The sequence below is a fragment of the Tenrec ecaudatus genome, chromosome 13, assembly GCF_050624435.1.
Source record: "Tenrec ecaudatus isolate mTenEca1 chromosome 13, mTenEca1.hap1, whole genome shotgun sequence".
NCBI lineage: Eukaryota > Metazoa > Chordata > Mammalia > Afrosoricida > Tenrecidae > Tenrec > Tenrec ecaudatus.
In genome coordinates, this window is record NC_134542.1 from 69,292,751 (window position 1) to 69,312,044 (window position 19,294).

A 19,294-nucleotide genomic window follows, 5' to 3' on the forward strand; every position below is an offset into this window, starting at 1 on the left:
CATCCCCCAAGGAGAAGGCTATCCGTAGATTCTTGTAATGAGTTCCCCCTTTCTACCCCACATTCTCTCCACCCTCCAGGCATCGCCACTCCCACCACTGGTCCTGAAGGAGTCATCTGTCCTGGATTCCCTGTGTTTCCAGTTGCTATCTGTACCTATGTACATCCTCTGGTCTAGCCAGATTTGCAAGGTAGTATTGGGATCATGATAGTGGGGTGGAGGAAGTATTTAAGAACTAGAGGAAAGTTATATGTTTCATCCTTGCTACCCTGCACTCTGACTGGCTCATCTTCTCCCCACAGTCCTTCAGTAAGGGGGTGTCTGGTTGGCTGCCCATGGGCTTTGAGTCTCCACCCAATGCTCTTTTCTTGTGGATTGTTGTTGCTAGTAGCTCAGAGCATACTAGGGTTGCTTGATATGTGAAATACCTTAAGATCTATTTGAGCATATTTTAAAGGTGGTTTCAGCCTGGATCCCTGTTCTGCAAGGGGTAGTGATCCTCTCAAATTTGCTCAAGTCCATGGGGGTGGGATCGGGTGGGTGGTTTCTACCTTACAACAGATGAACTTCCAGAAATTTAGGCAGCTCCATGAACCTCTGTCTCTCTCTCTCCTGGTCCTTAATCTCACCCTCAAGGCTGGGAAACAGGTAGAAATCTGGGTTAAATAACTACTCTATCCTAAGTTGGTTCTGACCTACACCGAATGCCTCATTTTTAATTTAAATGTTTTTTAGTTTCCATTAATATTTCCTTTTATGATCAGTATTTGTATAAATCTATCTTTATTTGTCTTTGGGGTTGGCAACATTACATTTGAGAATGAAAACAGTGGCATGCTTGTCACACTGTATGAAATACATCTGCTAACAAGATGTGACCATAAAAGGAGGGCTGTGGTCTCCTTTAAGTAAGAATATTTTGTGAATTGGGGACGACCTGCTGTGGAGGTCAGCCTAGCTGGATTGTCATGTGATGTATCAGGGAGACGAGGGGGCCTCATCCTGCAGGGGCTCATAGGCCCCTATTGGATTCTCTCCCAGGAATAATGGATTTTATGATCAGGGGAGTGAGTGACATGGTCAGTTTAATGACTACAAAAAAAGTGGTGTTTTTTTCTGTTGCAATGGGGAGAAGAGCTTCGAGGAGGCCAAGAAAACACACAAAAAAAACTCTGCCAGCTGCTCGACTGAAGGAAGTCAAGAGAGGTCTGAGGGCACAGACTGGAAAGTCTCCAGAGTCAGCATGGAGGGCCAGGAAAAGCATTCTAGCGGAAGGAAGATTTTAGGATGAGACAAGAAAATTGAGTAGGAATTAATAAGAATTTTGGAGGGGGGGAGAATGTTCTAACGAGCTGTAATGACAGCACCAACACTGCGGAGAGAAGAGGGGAGCTGCTCTTGTGGAATGGACCAGCTACTGCTGCGCTTTGCAAACTTAGAAGAACTATAAGAAAATTTTAATATAATTTTAAAGTTACAGAAAAGTACAAGAATAGCATAAGAATTCCTCACACACCTTTTCCCGTTTTCTCTATCATTTTCCCTCTCTTCCTAAAACACTCACACTTCAATTTTTTTTTTTAATCATGTGTGATTCAGTCGCAGAATCACGCTCTCAATCCTTGAGGGTGTATTTTTCTAAGAGCAGGACCGTTTCTTTATTAACTATAGTTATCACTGTCAGAAAATTTTACTATTCAATCTAGAGTTCACATGGAAATGTTCCTGTGTTTTTTCTGTTTTTTTTCCCCCCACTAATGTCCTTTAGCGCCAAAATTACCCTCTCACTCTATGATCCAATCCAAGCCTGTGCATTACATTTTTGTTGTTGAATCTCTTTTTAAAAAATCATTTTATTGGGGCTCATACAACTCTTATCACAATCCATACATCCATCCATTGTGTCAAGCACACTTGTACATTTGTTGCCATCATCATTCTCAAAATATTTGCTTTCCACTTGAGCCCTTGGTATCAGCTCCTCATTTTTTCCCCTTGCTCCTGCTCTACCCTCCCCTGTGAACCCTTGATAATTTATAAATTATTATTTTGTCATATCTTATAGCATCCGACGTCTTCCTTCACCCACTTCTCAGCTGTCTGTCCCCCCAGGGAGGAGGTTAGATGTAGATCCTTATAATCTGTTCCCCCTTTATCCCTCACCTTCCTTCCACCCTCCCTTAGTCTCCTATCTTTCCAGTTCTTCAGCTTTTGTCTTTCATGACCTTGCCATTTTAGAAGAGGCAGACAGGTAATTCCTAGAAGGCCCCTCAGTTAGGGCTTGTCTGATGTTTCCTCCTGATTAGGTTCAGATTTTGCATTTGGGCTGGGCTATCTTGGAAGTGCTGCTGTGTCCTGTCAGGAGGCACCAGTTGTCGTATTGTCTCTGGTTCACTTTGCTTGCTATGTTGATGTCATTACTTGGTCACTATGGCATCTGCTGGCTTTCTCCACTTAAAGTAACTGTTTCTCTTCCTCACTAAAAAGTAGTTTGTAGAGATGTATTTCAAACTTTACTTGATTCACATGCATAATAAGAAATATATTATACACAGTGATACAGTATATGCACAGGTACTTCTACATACAAGGAACTTTCTAAACGCTCATGGAAAAATGGGATTAAAAGATATTAACTCTAGGTGGGACGGGAAGGCAGGGAAGATAAAGCAATGGGCTAGACAATTCATGGGTGTGAACTTGGGGTCCACAAGAGAGAAGAGAAATCAAGGAGCAAATGAAAAATAAATTTTTGATGGATTTGATTAGTGGTTTAAACTGTTGACGACCAAGTTGATTATCTGAAATGTACACCCTCACCTAGTTTGCAATAACAAATGTTATATACATGGTGGTGTTTTCTCACAAACTTTCTGCTATATGAGGGCATAACTGAAACAGTCGTTTCATAAGAAAACAAACCCTCTGCAGGTTATTTTAGTGTCTATTCTGCTTTCAATTCAGTTGAAAATAGAACTTGTCTTGGTCTACTAACTGATTTCCTAACTTTCTAGTGGTTTCTTTAAAAATAGTTTGTATTGACATATTTCACATATACAATTTTATCATTCAGTCAAAGGAATCTTTGTGCAATCATCATCACAGTCAATCTCAGAACATTTTCTTCTTGTGTCCATTATCGCTAGCGCCCTATTTCCCACCATCCTCCTTCCCATGTCCCTGTACAACTATCAATCCAGGGACTGTCTCTATAGCTCTACCTGTCCTGGTTTTCACATACAGAAAATCACACAAAACATAAATAGGAAGCGAGCAAACAAAGCCCAACAACAATGACTAGACATAATATGGAAAACATCAATAAAAAAGAAAGCAGATATGACAAAGCAATAATAATTTATAAATTATCAAGGGTTCATGAGGGAGGGGGAGAATGAGGGAGGGGAAAACGAGGAGCTGATATCAAGGGCTCAAGCGGAAAGCAAATGTTTTGAGAATGATGGCAACAAATGTGCTTGACACAATGGATGGATGGATGTATTGTGATAAGAGTTGTATGAGCCCCAATAAAATGGTTTAATTAAAAATGTATAATTGTAGTTTATACTCCCACAGTGAGGATAAAAAAGGTAAATGGATTTGGAAGACAAATAGGTAGATTCAAAACTTAGAGCCAACAGAATTCCATGTTGATTCCACATGGGAGTGGGGAAAACGGGCAAAAAGCAAAAATGAGAAATTCTGGCTTGGTCCCCAGGGTGGATAGTGGCGCTCCTTACTGATATCAAAATCACTCATGTTGAATTTGAGGGCTGGACACTGGGTAGGAACTGGCCAGTGGGCAGTTGACTGATGGTGCTCAAGAAGCAAATCTGGTTGGATAAGGAGCAAACTGTGGTTGGACTTTACCCAAGGATGTTTTATAACTTCATGCCCACATGAAGCAGGAAGCAAGAGTTGCTTCAGGTGTTTTGAAATTGTTTCCAGGAGCTTAATGATAGGAGAATATGTAAATCAATACCAAACCAAAAATACCTAAACTCACTGCTATCGAGTCGATGCCAACTAATAGTCATCCTGCAGGACTGGGTGGAAGTGGCCCCTGTGAGTTTTAGGAGACTGTAACTCTTCATGGGAGTAGAAAGCCCAACTCTCTTTTGTGGAGTGGCTAGTGGTTTTGAACTGTTAACCATGCACACCGCAGCCCAAAGCATAACCACTACCCAGCAGGGAAAACAACACAGACAAGTCAAACAGAGAGAGAGAGAGAGAGAGAGAGAGAGAGAGAGAGAGAGAGAGAGAGAGAGAGAGAGAGAGAGAGACAGAGAGAGACAGAGAGAGAGAGAGACAGAGACAGAGAGACAGAGAGACAGAGAGATTGACAAGGGAATCAATTAAGTTAAAATTTGTAGGGCAAACTTCATTTTACAGCCCTTTATCCCTTTTCTCTTAATGTTCAAATTTTCCATAAGTCTTGTAAACGAGGGGGGTTCAAGACATCCAGGGAGAAATTCCATTTTTTTGCATACGGTTTTCCACAAACTTGTGAAACAAAGCCCAAACCCAAACCCGCTGCCATGGAGTCCATTCTGACTCCTAGAGGCCCCACAAAGAGGGTTTCGGATGGTTTGCAAATCTCCACGAGGTCAGACAAGTTTCTTCGCAGAGACAAGTTCTTCGCAGAAACAAGTCGGGGAAAGTACACTTTTGCATTTTATCGAAAAGCGCTGGCTTTTTTTTTTTTTTTTTGCCGGTCCAGAGGTTTCATTTGCCACACCTGCCACAGGCATTTTCCTGGGCACATTCTGGGATTAGCACGAGTATAGATAGGGTAGGCTGCGGAAGACGCGTTTTCAAGCGTCACGAGCGTGAGACCGTAGTGAGAATGGGATGCGCGAATGGAGAAGTATGGATGCGTGCGTGTTCCCACACGGTCCAGAGGATGGTCGCTGGGCTCGGTTAAGGGGCCTCCTCCGCTCGCCGTTTCCCTCCCTTCCTGGGCAGGCCCCTCCCACCTTCTCCCCCTTCCCCGGCGTTTCTCTGGGATTAACCGCGGCGTCGGCGGCGGACACAAACGCAGCTGGCGAGTCCGCTCCGCCAGAGCCCCGCTGCGCAACCATGTCAGGAATTCCAGCGAGTTGGCCACACAACACAAAGACAACAACCGCGAGGGAAACCCTTCAGGGCAGAAAGGAATGTTTGGAGCCTGCTGCAGAGAAAGGACACACACACACACACACACACACACACACACACAGCCTCTCACATGCAAACACGCACGCACACGCACGCACTCTTAATTCCGTCCCCGGCTCGCGCCTGCGTGCAACACACACACACACACACCATCTCACATGCAAACACGCACGCACACGCACGCACTCTTAATTCCGTCCCCGGCTCGCGCCTGCGTGCAACACACACACACACACACCATCTCACATGCAAACACGCACGCACGCACACGCACTCTTAACTCCGTCCCCGGCGCCGTGCACTCCCACGAGCGCGCTGAGCGCCCCGAGCGCCCGAACCTCCCGTGCGCGCAGCCCTCGGTTCCTCCCACCGGGCCGGCCGGCGCGCAGCCCGGGGCCGGGCGGTATCTTTGTAGCTCCGAGACGCCGCTCCTTGAGCATTCAGCGCGGCCCCAGCCGGCGTCGGAGCGGCGTGACCCCGGCGCGGTCTCGTACCACCGCTCCGGCCGCCCGGAACCGGCATAAATCACCCGCGGAGACTGGAGCGTAGCATCTCGGGCCCTCACCGCGCCCCTCCTCCACCGGGGTGGCTCCCCTGGCTCCTCAGCCCCCTGCCCCCTCCTGTCCCCGAGCCTGCCTCTGCCCAGCGCAGCCCCAGCGCCGCGCGAGGGGACGGGCGGCGTTCTAGGGACCGGGCCGGGCTAAAACCTCCGGACGTCCACATCTAGCCGCGAGTGCTCGCCGTTTCTCCTAACTCAAAAGCCTGCTTCCTCCCGGTCTCAACTCACACGCGTTAACCTCTCCGCCCCCCAAATAGCACCTTCCCCGGAGACTTCTGGGACCCGTGCGCTTCGGACCGTTGGGGTCAGCAGAAGTCAGGGGGAAGGGCTGGCAGGTTCTCCCGCTGGGGCCGGGGCTGGGGGCCTCGGGTTGCCAGCGCTGCCGCCTGCATGCGCCCTCAGGCTACGGGGAAGGGCTCCGGGAGCAGCTTCCCTGCACCGGGACGGGACGCCTGGGTCGCGCGGGCGAGGTGGTGCGGGGACGACGCCAGATCCACCCACACGCCTCCCTCCCTCTGCACTCCGGGACGGAGCTCCAGCAGCGGCTCAGGCGAAGCGCTTAGAGAACCGGTTCTCAACCTGTGGGTCGCGACCCCACTGGGGGCCAAACGACATTTTCACCTGGGCCGCCCGGTTCATAACAGTAGCGAAATGACAGTGATGAAGTAGCCATGAAAATCATGTTATGGTTGCGGGTCATCACCGCACGAACTGTATGAAAGGGTCCCGGCACCAGGAAGGCTGAGAACCTAAACCGCCCAGGCGGCTTCCTCTGAAGCTGTGAAAGCTGGGTCCCGGCAGCCTCTTCAGAGTAGGACGCCCCTCCTTGTGTTTCTCCTTCCTACACGGAGGCACCCACGCACGGGCTTGGGTTCATTCTTTTTCAATGTTACCTGCCAGTGCACGTGTGCTGCCCTTGACACTTAAAAGTTGTGGACGTTAAGAAAAGCCAACAAGGAGCCAGCCCCACTCCCTAACTTTCAAAAACAAAACGTACCCCCGTCTCCGTAGCTTCATGGAAATCGGGGTAACCAAGAGATCATGGACACTCAAGAACCAAGCCATTCAGCTCATGGATGGGGGTGAAAAATCTCACCAGCAGGTTCTTCTCCCCTCTCCCTCCACTCGACTTTTTCTCTGATCGCCCCCTCCCCGTCAGTCCACACCCAGCTTCTCTTCACTCTGCATCTGGTTTCTAAGACTGTGCCCACGCAGAGTTGTGCCGTCCAATCTACTTTTGCGTGGAGGCAAATCTTTCTGAGGAGAGGGCAGCGCGCGCGCGCGCGACGGCGAGGAGTGTGTGCGCGAGTCGTCGTGCTTGCCGGACACCGGGGAGCGTGCGTCAGTGTGCGTGTGCAATCGAGCACCTGTTCCCGTGCGTGGGCCAGGCGTGGCCCTTTGCAGCGCGCGCACGTAGAGTGCCTGCTCTTCGTCGAGTTGCAAAGTGCAGGGGGCGGGCCGGGCGGCAGGGGGCCTGCCCCGCTGGATTCCCGCATGCTAGTTCCGGGGCGGCAGGGTCTAAAGGGCTTTATACTCTGCCCGGAGGGTGGGGACTGGCGCCGGTAGAAGACTGGATGCCTGGAGGGCCCGCGCCGGCTTTCTGCCACTGGGAGCCGAGCGAGGCGCGGTGCTGAAGGAGCGTCTGCTCGCCGGACCTCTGCCGGAGCCGCGCGCCCCGCGCGCCCACCTTGTGCGAAGAGGAATCGCGACGCCCCTGCAGCCGCGGCGGCCCAGCGGAGAGACCGCAGCGGGGATGCAGCGCCCGGGCGCGGCCGCGGTGTGCGCGCTGGTGCTGACTCTCACCGCCTGCGTGCCCCTGGCCAGTGGCGCAGGTAAGCACACTCGCCCGTCCGCGCCCAGCCCAGCGCAGAGCCGGGAGCCTTCCGAGGGGTGGCTGGGTCCCATCGCGGCCGGCGGGCATGCCGGGCGGCGGAGGGGAGCGCGGCGCTGCAGGGGCCAGGGCTGGGCTGCGGCGCCGGAGCGGCTCCCTTTGGGGCGCTCAGGTTGCCCTGCGAGCCGCTAGCTAGAACGCCTCGCCAGCGCACCGGCCCCGGGGCGGCTGCCCACTTGAGAAAGCAGCCCTGCCGGTTCCGGTGACAGCGCACCCCACCGGGATCCCCTAGTCTTTGTTCCCACGGGGGGAGGGGGCATTTCCCCACTCTTCTGGAATGTACTTTATGGTTGCATCTCAATCCGCTCGCCCCCCGGACTTACACTCGCCCGGGCCGAGCGGTGGTCCGCTGCGCTCCAAGCGCACATTTTCACCTGCCACGGCCCGCCCGGGAGGTCCCTGCGCGCGCCCCGCGCCGCGGGCTGGGGCAAGCCCCTCCCCCTCTCCGGGGAAACTCGGTCCTTCTGTGACCCCCAGGGGACCGCATCTCACGGCCCAGATCGTTTACGAGTTCAGATAAGTTTGGAAGGTGCGATTGGCCGGGCGAGCGGCTGGGACACGGGCGGGTTTTCGGAAGGGGTTTCCTTTCCGAGCCGGGCGTTTTGTGTGGATGAATGGGTTTGAGAGCGCGCCTGCGAAACTTTTTGGCGAGAGTTGCTTTGCACTCCTTTAGTTGTTGGAGAGGCGAAGGAGGGCGAGGGAGGACGCCGGAGAGCGTAACACAGTGCAAGGGAAGAGGGCGGAGGACCAGCGAAGCAAGTGGAGAGGAAAGGGGAGAAGGGCCGAGAGAAAGCGAGTTAGGGAAGCGAGCGTGCAAGTGAATTTGCAAAGAAAGGAAGAGGGAGGGAGGAGGGAGGGAGATCAACCCGCGAGGGAGAGCGGGGATGAATGGGAAGGGCGAAGGGAAGGCCGGGGAACCGGCGAGCCCTCCCTGGGGCTTTGCGTTGCTAGGTAGCGGCCGGGAGCTGCGTGTGACCGACCACCAGACAGACAGCGGACGCTGCCGCCGCCACGGGACTAATCTGTCTGTGGGGATGGGAGCGTTCCCCCTTTCCCCGCCTGCTCCGTCATTCCCGTTGGACAACTTAATTGTCCTACAACGAAAGTGAAGTCCCTATTGTTGTAGGATTAGGCAAAGCAATAAATTGATTTCCCCGGATCACATATTGGGGTTGACCGGTGTTGAAGCGGTGGGGGGAGGGGAAGGCTTGTGGATGGGCCGTGGCTTGTATTCAAATGGTTAATCTGCTTTCTTTTCCTCAATTCTTAGCTTAAGCTCTTTAGAGGGAATCAAGTAAGTCATTATACAGCAGCTCCTAGCAGCACCCATTTCAGACTTTCTGGGAAGAAGGTTGGAAAACCAGCGCCGGTGGCATTGCAAACTTGTTCGGGAAAGGAAGGGAAACGGGAGACTTAACTTCCTTTGAACATCAGAGTTGGTAACAGTGGTTTTAATCAGACCCTGCCTAGGGTTACATATAACGCCCTAAATACAGCCGTATGATTTATTATATACTCCTTTCAGTGATTGACCAAAGGGACCCTTGACTGTATCTGGGAATATTCACACACAAGCACACACGCTCAAAAACAAGCAGATATCTATTCCCTGGGTGGATGGTAAAACCACTCAAGTAACCTGTATTTCTGGGAATTTATATGTACCTTCCATTTTTTAATAAATACATATATAAAGTTAATGCAAAAATCCCACGATCTTTTATTCCACTTTTCCATGAACTTTTGGAAGGCTGCCCTTCCCCAAACATAATTACACACAGGCCATACACTTAATATATGTGCCAGGCCATATTGCCGCATGTTACATTTAGGACACCATGTTCGTGATACGCCTTTGAGGTAGTAGGCAAAGTACAGAATAATTAAGTTACCCACCCATGTCACACTGCTAGACAATGGCAGACCCAATCAAGCCTGTAATTTACTGTTACAGCATGATCATCTCTGATGCTTTATTTCTCTGTTCTTGTATATTGAAACATCATCTAAGTTACTGGTTATATAGGGAGCCGAGGGCTATTTGGCAAAATTTTACTATATAAGGTGTAGACATTCACCTGCTGCTTTATAACTGTGGGCTTTTTTTTCTTAGAAAAAATTTTTTAGATTTCTAAAACCTGAACCCATTTCTCATTTTTCTCCTTGACCATTTTAATTAATTAATGTTTTTCCTTGATTATTTTTATTCCCCCAATACTTTTATTGGCATATCTTTCACATATCACACAATTCAATTAATCACATCAAAAAGGGTTGTTTAATCATTACCACTTTTCATTCTTGTCCTCATCATTATTTACTCCCAGTTTGCCCCAACTTCCCCTGCCATAACCCCAAGGAACCATTAATCCAGTTACTGTCTATAGATTTATCTGTGGCTTTCCTATACAGAAAAAATAAAATAAAAATAAAGAAAAAGAAACTAACAAGAATAAAAAAGTAAAACAGATATAAACCTCCCTTGAAAAGAAAGCAGAAAGTATGAAAAACTAGAAGAGATTTAAGTAGATCACAAGGAAGGCCAAATGACAGGGTGTTCCTTGACTACTTGCCTTGTGATAGCTTGAGATTTCTAGATTCCTGTTTTATCCTACTTATCAGATGAAGAATGTTGACATTGTGGATGCCTTCTTTAAAAGTACCTCATTCTAGGTGAGTTAGTTTGAGTTTAGAGTAACACCAAGGAGCCCTGGTGCTGACTTCGGGTTGCTTCTGGAGCTGCTAACTTCACGGTCAGCAGTTCATAAACGCCAGCGGCTCCGAGGGAGACACCGGAGGCATTCTGCTCCCTTATAGATTTAAAAAAGCCTCAGAAACCAAAAGGGGCCGTCCTGCTCTGTCTTACACAGTCACTATGAGTTGGAACCCACAGTAGCTTAAGGACTCCTGGTGGCACTGTCAGGTAAGTGTGGGATTGCTAACCTCAAGGTGGACAGTTCAAACCTACCAGCTGCTCCCTAGGAGAAAGATGAAACTGTTAAAGACTTCTAGCCTTGGAAACCAGACGTAGCACCTTAGAGTTCGAATTAACATGAGGGCAACAGGTTTGGTTTGTTAAAGTAGCATTCTTTTCTGCCTACTACTCACTCCAATTTTCATATGTGCATAGAAAGGCTCTGTAGATCTTTCCTACTCACTTTTCTTTGAGGAATACCAGATCCAGAACGTGGCTCAAAGTTGTTTGAGAAAAGGATATAGACCTTTAAAATCATATTTTTAAATCCAATACAAGTTCATGTTCTTAATAATATTAGCCTGTACGGCTATTCCATCTCCCAGGGAAGACCATCTGCTTAAAAGAATTGTGGGACTAATAACCAATGTGCAACATTTGGGTTCTATCACATCTCCTATTTCGTAAATTCCTAACATTTCCATCTTTCCTAACTGTTGACTTTTCTTTCTCTATGTGGAAGGTCTTCCTTCTCAGTCCTTATGGAGCCTCTACCTTAACTCCATTCATTCAAGTTCTATTTAAAAAGGAATTTAGACATTTAAGGCCAGATGAAATGTTAGCTAGTCAATTTGCATTATTTTTCAGATAAGCTAATTAAACCTGGGCGGTGGATAGGGAGGGGGAGTGGGCTGTGGAATGTGACGTTGCCGAAATATGGGCCCAAGCCGTATCATTCAGTATTTCTACGCTTGATCTTAGCCAAAATGCCGAGAAGCATTCCTATTTGAGCAGTTTAAGATGCAGATCCTCTGAAGGCCTCATTGAGATGGATTGACACAATGGCTGCAATACGGGCTTAGCATTAATTGTAAGAATGATGAAGCAACCCCCAGCATTTTGTCCTGTTGTAGGTAGGGTAGCTGTGCGTTTGAGTGGTCTCTACCACGTCTAACAACATCCTCGGAATGTCTGCAGTGCGGTCGGTTGAGGAGATTAATTCTAGAGTCTTGTTGTGATGATTCCAACTTCATCTGGTGACATTTAAAAAACTGGATGGTTATCAGTTTCAGGCTTCAGGGCACTTGTATGATAATTAAACACAGTCATATGCCTTGGCTTTCGATTGGCCCACAGTTAGGTCACAATGCCCCAACTCCCAAGAACCTCCGTATCCATTTGACTAATTCTTGGGTTAACCTAGCACACTTCTAAAGATCTTTGGATTTTGTGGTGCAGCCTGATATGCCACCAGGTTGTGGTTAGGTGCCAGCAAGTTGACCCTGACTCATAGTGACCCATGGCAGCAGAATGAAATGCAGCTGCTCCTGTGTCATCCATCCTCACAATCCTTGCAGTGTTTAAGACCCTTGTCGCAGCCATTGCTGATCCATCTTGCTGATGGTCTGCCTTGTTTTCGCTGACCTTCTACCATGCATGATATCTTTCTCCTTCATGAGCATGGACCCTCATGCCCAAAATACTTGAGATGAAGTCTAACCACTCTCTATTCTAGGGAGCATTCTAGCTCTATTTCTTCCAAGACACAATTGTTTGCTCTTCTGGCAATCTGTGGTATAGTCAATACTCCCACTAACACCGTCATTAAGGGAGACTCCGGATAGGGCAAGATATGACAAAATAACAATCTATAAATTATCAAGGGCTCATGAGGGAGGGGGGAGTGGGGAGGGAGGGGAAAAAAAAGAGGACCTGATTGATGCAGAGGGCTCAAGTGGAAAACAAATGCTTTGAGAGTGATTAGGGCAAAGAATGTACGGATGTGCTTTATACAATTGATGTATGTATATGTGTGGATTGTGATAAGAGTTGTATGAGCCCCTAATAAAATGTAAAAAAAGAAAAGAAAAAAAAGAAAATGATTAGGGCAAAGAATGTACAGATGTGCTTTATACAATTGATGTATGTATATGTATGGATTGCGATAAGAGCTGTATGAGCCCCTAATAAACTGTTTAAAAAAAGAAAGAAAAGGTTAGATAGAACAGAGGTGGGCATTTAACAATTGCAAAAGCTTCCTTTCTGCACTTAAACCAATGTAGAGAATACAATTATTCTATTTGGAAAAAAAAATGTAGATGGCTCACAAAAAAAATGCACCCATCCTTTCATTCTTATTCGCTGTCCAGCTTTTGCATACAAGGCTATTAAAAACACCGTGTCTTAGGCTAGACACAGGTTAGTCCTCCAAATGACATCTTTGTCTTTTAACCCTTTAAATAGGTCTTTCAAAGCACATCAGCCTGCTGCAATACGTCATGTGAATTTTGACTGGTGCTTCCAAGGGCATTGACTATGGATCCAAGTAAAATGAAATTCTTGGCACCTTGAATATTTTCTCTATTTATCATGATGTTGCCTATTGGTCCAGTTGAGAAGATTTTGTTTTCTTTATGTCGAAGTATAATCCATACTTACAGCTGTGATCTTTGATCTTCATCAATAAGTACTTCAAGTCTTCTTGCTTTCAGTAAGCAAGGTTGTACCATTTGCATATCACAGGATATTAAGTCTTCCATCCTGATGCCACATTTTTTCATGTTGTCTAGCTTCTTTGGATTATTTCTCAGTATACAAATTGAATAAAAATGAGGGAAAGACACCTGCTCTGCATGATTCCAAACCACCTCTTGGTCTCTGTACAGGTATCTCATGAGCATAATTATGTGTTCTAGAATTCCCATTCCTGACACAATGTTATCCATAATTTGTTATGATACCTACAGTGGAATGTCTTGACATAATCAATAAAACACAGGTAAATATCTTCCTGATGTTCTCTGCTTTCAGCCAAGAGCCATCTAATATCATCCATGCTATCCCTGTCAATGTACTGCTCCAACCATTTTAATCTTTAAAAATTTACCTGCATGGGATAACAGTAAAACTGTTCAATAATAGTTGCAGTCTATTCTTTGGAATAAACACAAATATGGGTCTCTTCCAGTCAGGTGGCTTCTTCCAAATTTCTTGATATAGATGAGTGAGTTTCAATTATATTGAAACACTTCTTGTTTGTTTTTGTTTTTATTTTTTGGGAAACATTTCAGTATAGTTATTAGCACGGAGGAGCCCTGGTGATGTAGTGTTTATGTGTTGGGCTGTGATCCGCAAGGTCAGCAGTTCAAAACCATCAGCCAGTGATACATGGGACAAAAACAGGGCTTTCTACTCCTGTAAAGAGTTACAGTCTCAGAAACCCTGATCTATAGGGTTGCTATGAGTCAGTTACTTCTATTAGCACGGAATAACTTTTTTCAGGTTCTCTCTGTGAGTACTATCTAAGAATATTGACAGGTTTAAAAGTTGCATTTAAAAAAAAATTATGTTATCACTTCTAATAATGATACTGATAATGTTTCGTGGGTAACCAGACATACATTGTAATAATTGACTTTAAACTCACTGCCATTGAGTCTGTGCTGATTTACTCAAAGCAACCTGCTGTGAGTGTCCAAGACTGTAATTGTTTACAGGAGTAGAAAGTCCAGTTACTCTTAAGGAGCTGCTGGTGGTTTTGAACTGCTCACCGTGTGGATCTCAGCCCAATGGATAACCACTACACTACTAGGATTCCGCAGAGGGTGTCTGTTACATCCTAATAGCTAGGATAGATTAAAAAGAAAACAGAGCGTGCTTACAATTACACAGGGTGCTGAATTGAAAAGGACTATACAGACTGACTGCATAATGGCGAATAACTGAGTCGCGAAGCCTTGTTCAGTGTGGGAAAGTGTTTGGAGTTTTCTTACATAGCCAAATGGTTAGATCAGATCCTCATAATTTTATGATTTTGAGGGACTTAAAATAGTTTCTACTAGTATAGCAAGACATGTCTACAGCATCTGCATTTATTGTCGACAGGAGGCTCCTCCATACGTACACTCAGCATTAGAGGAGGCTCAGGAGGATGGCCAATGACAAGAGTCGTGTAGATCTAGAGCTAAAGTGGGCCGGCCGCATCTTGGCATTTAAAGCCCTGAGGTAGGCATTCACCAGCTTCTCAGAGCCCTGCCCTGGGTACTGCCAACATCGAAGAGGATCTGTTTCTGGAAAATGGTTAGTTTGAAATGTCAAGGGCACTTCTTTGGTCCATATGTCCCATGGGGGCCCATGCAAGCATTTCCTAAGGAATTGGTTAACTGTCTTGGCATTGTAAGACAAAGCTGGAAGAGCTTGGAGGATCTGATTTGAAAACTGGCTCTGCCACCTACTACCTGGGCCATTCAGTGTAACTTTCTGGGTTGCTTGGGCCACTTTCTCCCTCTCCTAAATTCGTAAGATCAGCGTGTATTTACCCCTCATGGTGAAGCTATGCGTTGATGTGATGTGTGAAGTGTTTTATGGACTGTGAAGTCTCCTGCCGACTTCGGTCCACCATTCCTACCCTTCTTCATCAATTTGACTTTTTCCAAACTTAACCCTGAGATTGCTTGGCTATGAAACCACACACGCTTGCTTTCTCCAAATTCAGAGGAGAAAGATATTGTAGTATCTTGGTATGCTCTTAGCAGATGATCTTGTGAATGATACATCTGTGCAGATCAGCACATTGTTTTGCGGTAATAAATAACCTTATCTATTCATCAGGACTCTGATGGAAGTCTTATCTCTAATAACATGAGATAATAACATGTTGGCAAAATACAGAAACCGAGGTCAAGCCTCCTGCCGTCCAAAGGGATACTCTCTGAACAGGCACAGAGATGAAGCTGAACTATATGAAATCACTGTTTTCCTAGATCAGAAATAGTCCGATGCTGGCAGTTTCATTTGGTTCAGCCTCCTATAAAATGGAGGCTGAGGTTGTTTTGCCAATCTGAGTTCTCTTCCTCTCTCTTGGAGAGGTTTTGAGGAGATTTCGTTGTTTCAAAGCATGGCTGTTAGAGGATCCCGGAGCCACATTCTTTCCTGTCGTTTCTACTGGGAAGGAGCAAGGCTTCTTGTCTTTCTGCTTCCAGCCAGGCTCAGTTCTATCTTAGGGACTCTCTCTGCCTGGGTTATGTATTCACTGGGGATACAATCACTATGTCAAGGGCCACGAAAGTTGCTTATGGCTTAGGCTTTGGTCACATGCCTGATCCTTGAGGTCATGTCAAGGGTGGAGGACATCAAGGGGAAATTGGAGTAAGGCTATCAGCAGAATGGTGAGTGGATACTGGGCTGCACAAACAACAGGGACCCAGTCCACTTTATCAGATAAAACCGACCCATGACGTTATTTAATTTTATATGTGAAGACAGACTTGAAAAGGCTATAGAATTTCTCAGGAGTGGGCTGTCCTGGGATAACTCCATTAATTGAAGGAAAGAAGGACTAGAAATACTCAAAGACACGGCATCCCATGTTCATGTGGTCATATTGTAACTCAATAGGACAGGAGAAAGAGGATTTTAGAAGGTTCATTTGTAGCCTAAAAGATTCGTGTTTGGGTCAAATCTTTGTGATAAACAGGGAGAATTTAGAAAATGAGCTGAATAGGATTTAATTTTTCTGGCAAATATAGTACTTCGCCCCTTTCCAAACTACCCCCTTCCCTTGTTGATGTTCCTAAGACTTTGCTTTAGGAATTCCAGGCACAAGGCCTTGACTTTGAGCATGTGGAAGAGAGAAAATAGAGAAGTCAGGTTTGGAGACAAGTTCAAATGCTTCTTGGTGCATAGCCAAGAGTCGTTAGCATTTAACCTAAGGACTTCTACCACAAATGGTTGAATAGATACCTTTCAGACTTCACTGGATTAATCCAGAACTACCAAATCTAATTACTCTATGCTCAGGGATATTTTTGCTTCTCCTTAAGTCTTATTTCTAAAAACATGATATAGGAAAATGGCAGCATTTACATTTCAGAATTAAGGGCACTTCGGACTCTGGACAGGGCTGACACACAATACAAGGAAGTGTAAGTTTCCTCAAGAAAATGACAGGTCAGACAATTTGAAGTTTCACATGAAATCTCAATGCGTTTGGTCATTAGCCCTCAGGTCATGCCTGACCTCAAGGTTATTAGAAATAGTGAGAAATGAATGAAAGGAGGAAATGTAATTTCCACTCTGCGCATTGAAAAGTTAAACCACTTGTTACCATGGATACAACGGCTTGTGTATTGTGCAGAGCCTGAGATCCAAGTTTGTAAGCAATGCTGGCGGTTTCCTTTAAGTTTGTCTACCATCAGTTGGTAACACATTACAATTTCTAGTAACTTTGGAAATAAACTGTTACTCATTGGTCTATTGATTTTCACTGAGTAAGAATAGAACTACTTTTGATTTATAAATCACTGATGTGGAAAAATCTGGAAAATGAAAAAGAAGGTAGCTATCAATCTTTTCGGGAGCCATGGTGCTGTAGAGGGTTAGTTGGTGGGTGATAACCAAAAGGTCAGTAGTTTGAAACCACCAGCAGCTCCAAGAGAGAAAGATGAGGATTTGTACTCCTGCAGAGATGTACAGGTGCAGTTCTAGGAGTTTGAATCCACTCACTGGCAGCAAGTCTCTTGGATTCCCTTATCCCGTCTTATAGGGTCAGAGATTTGCAAATAACTTATGGCCCATGCTTTGTTTATTTCATTAAAAAGGGCTTTTCCTAAGTAAAGACTGAAAAAAGACTTCTAGGAGCTTCATTTGCAGCCTACAGGACTTTATGGGTACGGATTTATTGCACAGGGAAATTATTAGAGTTGAGTTTAAGAATGACATTAAGCTAATGGACTCCACCTTTCAACGTCACTCAAGGAGGAGAAAGTGCTAGTATGTACTTTCACACTGGCTTATTCTTGATGTGGGGAAGGGTATGGAGGAGAATTTTCGTTTCAAGAAGCAGAAAACCCAACACAAAGTGACCTCCGCTATAAAGGGCATTCATCAGCTCATGTAAGTACAAAACTTCCTATTTGGGTGGGACTCAGGCGAGGCACAGTCCGGGCTCTCCAGCTCCTTTCGTTTATGTGCCTGTGGTTTGACTCTTTTTTTTGTGTTTTGTTTCAGCAATATTTCCAGTCTCTCTTTCCATATGGCTGTCATATGCCTGGCAGGGAAGATTGGGCTGCATGTGTCCTTGATCAGGTCCCTGGGGATCTAAACTTGAAGACATATTCAGCTATGTCCTCAGAATAATTCTTTCATTACAATTACTTATAAAGGAAGAACTGAACTCACTGCTGATGAGTCAAATGAGACTAGTTCTAGTGATCCTGTACCCTCTGCATTTCTGAGGTGGTAAATCATTACAGGACAGCCTCATTTTTGTCCCTTGGAGTGGCTGATGGTTTTGAACCCTCAGTTAGCATTCCAATGCCTAATCTTCTGATAGTAGACCAATTAACTCAGATATCTCCCATAAAACCATGACCGAACCCTCCAAACCAAGGAGCCAAATCCTTGTAGCCAAATTAGCTAGCTACTTTTCTTGTTTTCCTCATTATTTTAAATATATGAGGGATGGGTAGCGGTAGAAGTTGAACTGTGGCAGTTTCAGCCAACCTATAACATGTATGGGCCAGGGGGATGTGTCCTGGGTCAGGCTAAAATGGTCCTGCTCAGCTGGATGTCACATGACTTTGATTAGGCAGCACTTTGCAGCTGGTGTAGACCCCGAAGGAGCGGAGTGCAGGTAGAAAATCCTTTTCAGCATACAGGTCATTGCAAGGTCTTCCTGGGAGGAGAATCTGGATGATGCATCTCTGAGTCTATCCCAGATTCCCATCCAAGTCCAAGTCTACATCCTCACATTGATCAGCAAGACTCTCTCTGGCCTCACTGTAACCTCTGTCCTCATTCCCAACTCTTCTCCCTCTACTCAGGTTGCTTCAGGCACCGGGATGTCCTATCTTCCTTTCTAGGACAGAGTAAGCACCTAAGGCTTTGTACTTGCCTCCTCTCTTACTGAATGCTCTTTCCTCAGGTTGTGCATGACCTGCCTCCTCAGTCTTCACTCCTAGGTCACCTTCTGACCACTCCCTTTAGTCCAACTTAGGTCAGGGACATTTCTGCTTCCTCTTTTTTTAAATTTACTTTCTCCACCCCACCCCCACAAAAAAGAGGAAAAAAACCACTTAGCACTATCTGACAAAGGATACAAATATGTGTATTTACTTACTTATTATCTCTTTAAGATGTAAATTCCAAAGGGGCAGAGATTTTTAGCTCTTTCATTCATCTCAATGTCCAGAATAGAGCTGAATAAATACAATTTGAGTTGAGTGAATGACTGGATACGACCATGGTTGATACCCAGCCTAAGAAGAGGTATCCGCAGCACATCACCCTGTCCCTAGTATTATAATCCCACCATCTCCCTTGCCAGGTCTGGAGGCCCCTTCAGGGTCCCGATGAATAAAAGGAAATTTCTCTCTGTATCAAAGTGAAGTGGCTTAGCAGTGCTGCCTTTCTCTTCATTTGACTCTCCCTTTGTCTCTGACTTGCTGTTCCTCTCTCCTGGATATTCTCAATGCCTTGACAGTGGCTGATACTGTATTAGTCTTTTAAACTTCCATCACAGATTCTTGGTTGCCCTGTGAGAAAGCCCTGTTCATACAGAATGGGTCTTTATGCTATTTTTAGGACCGATTTGATATAGTAGCTTTACACAAAGTCAAGCCCAAGTTTTGAAGACATTATGCTAGTGGCCTGTCATTTTGTGTTTAAGCAGAATACAAAGGAAAGCTGTCTGAGACTTGGGGCACAGCAAAAACACACTTGATCAAACAAAAGACCCTCTATGAAGAGGGGCGTGGTTTCCCACCTCTAGGAG

The 19,294-nt window shown here is 46.0% G+C and overlaps 1 protein-coding gene across 1 annotated transcript in view; it reads left to right on the forward strand.

The window, feature by feature from the left end:
• Positions 1-7,469: 7,469 nt before the first annotated feature.
• LRP2 (LDL receptor related protein 2) overlaps positions 7,470-19,294 on the forward strand; it is a 208,528-nt gene continuing 196,703 nt past the window's right edge. Inside the window, exon 1 of the mRNA XM_075529132.1 lies at positions 7,470-7,548. Within this exon, the coding sequence (XP_075385247.1) occupies positions 7,470-7,548 (79 nt within the window). The remainder of the gene's footprint in view (positions 7,549-19,294) is intronic.